The sequence below is a fragment of the Oncorhynchus keta genome, chromosome 5 (assembly GCF_023373465.1).
Source record: "Oncorhynchus keta strain PuntledgeMale-10-30-2019 chromosome 5, Oket_V2, whole genome shotgun sequence".
Lineage (NCBI taxonomy): Eukaryota > Metazoa > Chordata > Actinopteri > Salmoniformes > Salmonidae > Oncorhynchus > Oncorhynchus keta.
The window spans coordinates 15888560-15896695 of record NC_068425.1 but is presented as its reverse complement, the minus strand read 5'-3'; the positions used below and the strand labels follow the sequence as shown (position 1 = coordinate 15896695).

Here is an 8136-nt window from a genome sequence, read left to right as displayed (position 1 = left end):
GGCTAGTGAAAAACAACAAAAGCAACACCATCAATTGTTTTGTCTGCAGGTAATGCCTGGTTTATAGAGGCTTCCCAACTAAAATAACAATTATAGTGTATTTCAACTTCAATACGACGATGCTCTTGAACACCACATTTTGTGTAAAAATAATTACACATAGAAAATTCAATCTAGGCCTGCATGTACAAATAAAATATCTGTAAAAAATATATCAACATAACCAAGTCCATTGAACAAGTATTTATTTGACAGGAACGCAATACCCTTTCCACAGGGAGCATACAATATGTGCGTAAAATACACTTTACACAGGAGGAATGTTGGTCTTTATCCAAAAACTATTGGATTAAACCTCGGCAATTGCATAACTTTATTCAAAGTATACGAGAATTTTGAATTTCTTTAGGGTGCTGCACGGGGAGGGACGGACGGGTGTGGCTCATCCCAAATTCACTTGCGCGCCTAATCTTATATTATGCTCCTCGCAATCGCCTCCTCTATCCAGAACACCCCAGGATGTTTAGAGTGTGGTTTGGAGAATGACTTCATTAATTAAATGGACATTGATACTCTTTGGCCTGATCTCAGTAATAGCGAATATTGTCATCGTATGTCTTTACTCGGGTAGGCTGCCCAAATGCTCCTCGAAGCCGCATCATGTTGTCAAGGGAAAACACAATGAACGCAGCGGGATGTTTGCTGACCTGTCCGCCGAGGAATATCTCCAAGTCCGCGACTATATGAGTAATCAGAAAGACTTGAATATTTCTGTCAATGCGCTTACAAAGCCTTCAGGGAATTTTCTCTTCTTAATTGATGTTTTGCTGCCAATGAAAGCGGATGCGCTTGGTTACCTAGATAACAATAAGCCAAAACCGGTGAGAGAGGCGACTGCGGTGGTTTTCTATGGCACCCTTGGGTACATTAAAGAATATGTGGTGGGACCTCTCCCCAACCCGATTTACCACCGCGATGTCACGGTTAAGAGGTATAAAGAAGAGTTGCCCATCAATGCGCGTACGGTCACCATTGGTGAATATGCACTTATTTTCAAGTTTATTAATGAAGAGGTATTTACAAAACTTGGCAAAATTGTGAAAGAAAGTTTTGATGTCAGTAAAGAGAAAACCCTGAATGGTTTCGAAGGCATGCCTCGGGGTGTCAAATCGGGAGAGAGACAGACATGGATGTCTTTCTTTCGTGATTTGAGTGGGATGTACATCCACCCTGTAGGTTTGGAAGTTTTAATCAACCACGAAAGCACCAACGCGTCTCTTTGGAGTGTGAAGAGATTACTTTATAACGGACAGTACTTTGACAGTGTGGAGGATCTTATAAAACAATATGATGCCGGGACAGTAACTAAAATTGTGTATACACCTGTCCAGAACTATGCATCACTCAAACCTAGAAGTAAACCCACCGGTTTAAGCCCTCAGCAGTTTTACGCGCAGGGTAAACGTTTCAGTGTCAAGAATAATCATGTCATGTATCTCGAATGGAGTTTTGCGTTTGGTCTGAGTTCCCTCACTGGTATGAGAGTTTTTGACATTCGTTTCAAGGGGGAGAGGATAGTTTATGAGCTTAGTGTTCAAGAGGCAATGTCAGTTTATGGTTCTATCACACCCGGCATGATTCTGACTAAGTTTTTGGACTCTAGTATCGGAATAGGTCGCTTTGCGCACGAGCTCGTTCGAGGCGTGGATTGTCCGTACGCGGCAACCTACATCGACACTTTCCGATACATTGACGTCAGTGCACCTCATAGATTCAGGAATTCAATTTGCATTTTTGAGCACAATACAGGCCGTCCTCTTAGAAGACACTTCTCGGACTTTTTCAGCAATAGTTATGGAGGCATGGTAAACAGTGCCTTAGTTTTTAGGACCATTACGGCCATAGGTAACTATGACTACTTGTGGGACTTCATTTTTTATCAGAGCGGCTCTGTTGAGGCCAAAGTGCATGCCACTGGATACATATCGTCATCTTTCAATGTTAACGGCAATCTCAAATACGGACACCAGGTGGCAGAAAATACTATTGGGAACATCCACACTCATTTCATCAACTTCAAAGTTGACCTGGACGTGTTGGGTAAGTGTGAACAATACATTTGACCTATTATGAACCGATGAAAGGTCAAGCACAGTTATAAATGTCTTGTGGCCACTGAAGACCTGGTTTTAACCCCAGTTGGTTCCATTGGTGCTGGACGTGTCTGTGAGTTATCTTTCATTTCAGCGATAGGATTATAACATGATCCAATAATTAGAATTCTGAATTGGGATTTTGTACCACAGGGGTTGAGAATGTATTCCAGACCAAGGACATGAAGTTCATGAATGTTTCTTTACCCTGGATGCCGGAGCGCTATGCCATGGTTCCTCAGCTGGTGGAGGCCCAGCTAAAGACTGAGAAGGAGGCTGCTCTCCGCTACGACACCAAGACGCCACGCTACCTTCACATCGCCAGCAACCGCACCAACCGCTGGGGCCACCAACGCTCCTACCGCCTCCAGGTGGTCAGCTTCACCGGTGACAGCCTTCCAGAGACGGAGCCAGAGGAGAAGTCCATGTCTTGGGCTAGGTGAGTCTCCCTCCCCTCCCCTCTCCTCCTAAGGAAGGTCCTACTTCCTAAAACACAGGTTACAGGTAGACCAAAGGCAAAGCAGTTTGACCAACTTTTGTTATTTTATTTGACAGGTATAAAGTGGCCATCACTAAGCACAAAGACTCCGAGCAGACCAGCAGTAGCCTGTACAGTCAGAACAACATGTGGACACCAGCAGTGGACTTCAGCAAGTACATTGAGGATGACGAGAACATTGAGAACCAGGTGTGTTTTTGATCTTATGTGCCGTTGTCCTTACATATATTTTACCACTCTTGAGATTTGCACATTTTCAGGTCATTGATAAATGAAGGTTTGGTAGTCACCAAAGTAGTGCTTTTTTGTCTAGGACCTGGTTGCCTGGGTAACCACCGGCTTCCTCCACATTCCCCATGCTGAGGACATCCCCAACACAGTTACCATTGGAAATGGAGGCGGAGTGATCCTGAGACCACATAACTACTTTGATGAGGACCCTTCTATTCACTCTCCAGACGCGGTGTACATCAGCCCGGGGTCAGAGGGAAACTGTGAAAATAACAAGATGGCCTGCTTGGCTGAAGACGCATGCAGCCCAACCATTGAACCCTTCACCTACAATGGGTTTGAAGGGACCATGAAGTTTGAAGAGTGAAAAAAAAAGACCCCAGTCCCAATCCTGAGTGTGCTCTGCGCTAAACACTAAAAGACTTATGAAAATGTGAATCTTGCCCAAGACAACATTTGAAATAATTAAGAAACAATATTGGATTTCTAATTTGACATGGACTCTACAAGTTGTCAAGAGTTTCACAGGGATGATGGCCCAAATTGACTCCAATGCTTCCAGTTGTGTCAAGTTGGCTGGATGTCTTTTGGGTGGTGGACCATTCATGATACACACGGGAAACTGTTGAGTGGGAAAGACCCAGCGGCGTTGCCATTCTTGACACACTCAAACCAGTGTGCCTGGCACCTACTATCATACCCTGTTCAAAGGCACTTAAATATTTTGTCTTGCCCATTCACCCTCTAAATGGTACACTCACTGTATATATTCAACTCAATACAGTATAGGTTTATATCTACTCATTTGCATACTTTATCACTGCACTGAGGCTTTTTAATTCACTTTCGTCTGACCACTCTCTGTATGAGGATGAAGCTGTAACTCTCTGTTGATTGTTTATGTTTTTCCTTACACATAATAAATAATCTGTCTAGTTGTCTCTCCAAATAAAAATATTTGTTTAAAATGGGCTGGACCTCAGCTGTTTCCTGTTTTTTACAGTCTTTCTACTTCCCATGGTGTCTGCAGAGACCAGATCAAAGTGGATGAATGAACTCCCCACCCCTTCACTTCATGGGAACGGAAGTTCTTGTTGTAATACCTTTTTAAAAAAAAAAAAACGTTTATTTAACTAAGCAGGTCAGTTAAGAACAAATTCTTATTTACAATGATGGCCTACACCGGCCAAACCCGGATGACGCTGGGTTAACTGCGCCGCCCTATGGGACAATCATACACATGTATGACATGTGATACAGCCTGAATAAGAATTAACTTAGAATTTAGAATCTCTTGCACAAGATTTTGGCATTTTTAAGGCCCCTGCGAGTTTGTAATTTTCCCTCTTGGACAACTCACAGACTTTGTAACATATCTTGGCGCAGCCTCCAATCCTTACAAAAGGTGCGCTGAAAATGACCTCTCCCTGGCCATCGTAAATATTTGAAGGAATGTCCATGCAGGCAGCTAACAGGCCTCTTACGCACAACTTTGTCCACATTTTGGAAAAATTGATTTATGCTCTGCTGCTAAGTGCCTCTTAGACCTGTGTAGGCTACTCATCATACATATATATATACACACACACACATATGTCTGCTCCCACTTATGTTGAAAAACGTCTATTTTAATTGGACCTTTCAATAAATTCCACTCACTGTGCAGACATTCAGTTACAGACCAGATGGTAAAGTGTTAGAATGTGAGGGGAATGGACACATTGAATCAACATTGGAGTTAGTGGTGTCAGAGAAAACGTTCCTATGGAGATTACTACATCTAGGTTCACATGATTTCAGTCAGACACTAAGGAAACTTTGGTTTAGCTGCCTAGTGCTCGTCACCCCAATGTCCTCGCCCTGTGATCTTCCTGCTCCACTAACCATGTAACGGTCATGACCAGTAGACTGCTCCAGTTACTGGTAAGAACCCCCACACACTGACCTCAGAGGTAGACCAAAGACTGGTTGTCAGTCTCTTCAGAGGCACCTTCATTCTGAGAGTCACTTGGAGTTTAAAAGTCTACGCCAAGATTACTAAGTAGTAAGAAGACTTGAATAGAGGAATATACACAGGATAGCCTATAGCCTACATAGAAAGATAACATATTTCTATAAAACATTAGATCAAATGCTGGCCAAATAAAATCACACATCTTTAGCAATTTACCTGAGTTCACTTGAGTTTGATTTTAATTTCATAATAAAAGACCCATGCACAACTATTAGGTAACTTCAACCATGGGAAATGTTTTTGTTTATGGCAACAAGAAAATCTAGCATAACATACTTAATGTCAGGGTATCTTGGTTCAGTGCATACTGTGAGGAGTCTGAACTGACTTGGGAAAGTATGTTGGAAGTTTCTAGAAAGAACCTGTCATAACAAGACTGTTTATCATTTGGATTCTCTTGGCAGACTGCCTGGCGAGACATCGATAGCAACATGGGTGTCACACGCTTCATCTGCCTATTCTCAAGGGCAATAGACGGAAAGTTGCCTTTAAGTTGAGGTTCATTATAGTACATTATAGTATATAATATATATCCTTAATTAGTCTAGTTTCTCTTTAAACAACAACTTCTATAACAGATGTATGTATACATGCTGAACAGACCAGATGACTATAAATAAGACCTCAACTTTATGGCTAAATTGTATTGTGTAAACACAGTGATGCTATTTTAATTAATACGCTAATCTAGCTGATGCAACACATCAGATGATTGTTTATTCAATATTTCAATCTGTACCCATCCCTATTAAAATAAACCATCAATTTAATGAAATCTAGGCCTATTTTTTAAAAATATTTTACCTTTATTTTAAGTCAGTTAAGAACAAATTCTTATTTTCAATGACAGCCTAGGAACAGTGGGTTAAATGCCTGTTCAGTGGCAGAACGACAGATTTGTACCTTGTCAGCTCGTGGGTTTGAACTTGCAACCTTCCGGTTACTAGACCAACGCTCTAACCACTAGGCTACCCTGCCGCCCCTATGCATGGTGTGAGACCCCAGTATTTGACTACCCTTTGGAACTTCCTCAAAGGTAAGCCTCTCCAACTGATGAAAGAGGATGCTGACAGAGTCCAGAAACTCAGGGAGGAATCCTACCATGTGATCTGCAAGGATAACTTTCACAAAAATCTCCCATCGACATGAATGCATTATTTCCGCAAAAGTCTGAGCCTTGTGATTCCCTGGTGCTAAAAGTCTGCAGGAGACCATTATCCTCCTTTTATAACGTGGTGAACAACAGCAACACTAGACAATGTAATGAACGCATGGTGACATGCACAGGTTTCCTCTCTAATACATCATGCATCCTCACACTTGTGATGAATGTGTTGTGGATGTCTGTAATCATTAACTAATAGACCTGGTTAGGTCATAACTCACAGTCCCAAACAGCCACAGCTCAGGAGCCTGATCTCCATACAAAGCAGACAACCATCGGCTGAACATTCAATATTTGGACAACTGTGTGTTTTTCTCTAGTTTATCAGGACAGTCCACTGGGACAGATGTTTCCTTGGTGTGCAGGGCAGTGATGTTGGTGATGTGGTCTATGGCAAGGGTATTATTTGTGATGGAGTGCCTGGTTTAACCTCTGTTTTAACTCTGTTTATTAAACCTGGTTAAAGCACTCTGGTAATCAACATGGCGCAATTAAGACAATTGCCTTGTTATTCACACACGTATTTGCGTAGAAATAAACAAGAGGCTCTTGACTGAGTAAACATCTTCACAGTGACATGTTGTATAGCAGAGATCAACCACAGTTAATGACCTCCTTGAGTTTCAATCTCACACAAGTAGCAGTCCCTTAGCTGGCTAGAAAATATCAATAGCTTTGTAATGGATTTACAAAGGTTACATTAATAAATATCTCAAAAATACATCCTATTCTACAATCAGGGAAGAGTTCAACAAAACACACTTAGATCATGCATCTCTCACCTGGTTTCCCCCCTCCCCACCCCACACACACGTTAACTTGTCTCCCCCCTCCCTGAACGTGTTTCTCAAGGGTAGGAGGGGTGGGGGGACGGACATGAAATGGGAATTGTAAGACGTGTGTGTGTGTGTGTGTGTGTGTGTGTGTGTGTGTGTGTGTGTGTGTGTGTGTGTGTGTGTGTGTGTGTGTGTGTGTACGTGTACGTGTGGTGGGCTGTACAGTGGGACCATGCTAGTGTTATTTTTAGCTCTCTGGGGAAGATTATGGTTTGTGGGGCAAACAATAGCAGCATCAGGCAAGGAACAGGCCTAATGTCTGTCAGCCAACCTTGGCCAGATAACATAACACCTTGGAAACTTGTGCTGGTTGGAGGGTGGTGGCTGGGAACACTCAGCTAGAAGTAAACACAGACCCTCTCCTCCTCCCCTCCTCTTCCCTCCTTCACTCCCCTCCATGCCTCACTAAACGAGGCTACACTCTTTTCCATCACTAGCTCGGCGTGCCTGTACAGTGTGGGTTTTTCCATGTTGTCCTTTTTTTCCCCTCCTTTGGCTTTCAGCAACTCATGCTAAGTAGTATGTCCTGAAAAATACATCTTTCTTAACATGGTTAACCATACACACACACACAGCTATCTAGAACCTAAAAGGGTTCTTCGGCTGTCCCCATAGGATAACACTTTGAAGAACAATTCTTGGTTCCAGGTAGAAAACTTTTGGGTTCCAAGTAGGACCCTTTCCACAGAGGGTTCTAAATGGAACCAAAAAGGGTTATCCTATTGGGACAGCCAAATAACCCTTATGGGACCCTTAGAGAGTGCATGTAGTTTAAAGCAGTCATTGAATGAAATAAGAATGATGGACCAATTAGACATTGAGGGATACTGAACTCTTGAAAGGAGAAATCTGTCAGCGATTCATATTGAACCCATAAGCTTGTTATTGTTCAACTCCACTAGCCCCATAAGAGGGCAATCAGGCGGCGGGGGAAAAACAACACTTCACATTTACTTCATCTGGTATCTACTCACTCTGAGCTCTCAACAGGGCAGGAGTGATAACTGGAGGAGCAGCCCCTGCACATGCATGACATGTGACGGTGGTGATGAGTATGTGTGCATGCATATGTCTCTGAGTGGAGGCTGGTGGGAGGAGCAATAGCAGGACGGGCTCATTGTAATGGCTGGAATTGAATTAATGCGACGGCGTCAAGCATGTGGTTTCCATATTTTTGATGCGTTTGATACCGTTCCATTGATTCCGTTCCAGCCATTACAATGAGCCCGTCCTCCTAT

At 42.7% G+C, this 8136-nt stretch overlaps 1 protein-coding gene across 1 annotated transcript; it reads left to right on the top strand.

Moving 5' to 3' along the window:
* Positions 1 to 475: 475 nt before the first annotated feature.
* On the top strand, positions 476 to 3854 carry LOC118384553 (membrane primary amine oxidase-like). Its single transcript, XM_035771173.2, has 4 exons — positions 476 to 2100; positions 2307 to 2592; positions 2709 to 2841; positions 2966 to 3854. The coding sequence occupies exons 1-4, from the start codon at positions 543 to 545 to the stop codon at positions 3248 to 3250; spliced, it is 2262 nt and encodes a 753-aa protein (XP_035627066.2). The 5' UTR covers positions 476 to 542; the 3' UTR covers positions 3251 to 3854.
* The last annotated feature ends 4282 nt before the right edge of the window (positions 3855 to 8136 follow it).

Coding starts and splice junctions, on each gene's coding strand:
- LOC118384553 (XM_035771173.2), top strand. CDS start 543: ATGACTTCATTAATTAAATGGACATTGATACTCTTTGGCCTGATCTCA. Junction 2,101..2,306: donor AGTTGACCTGGACGTGTTGG/GTAAGTGTGAAC, acceptor TTTGTACCACAG/GGGTTGAGAATGTATTCCAG. Junction 2,593..2,708: donor AAGTCCATGTCTTGGGCTAG/GTGAGTCTCCCT, acceptor TTTATTTGACAG/GTATAAAGTGGCCATCACTA.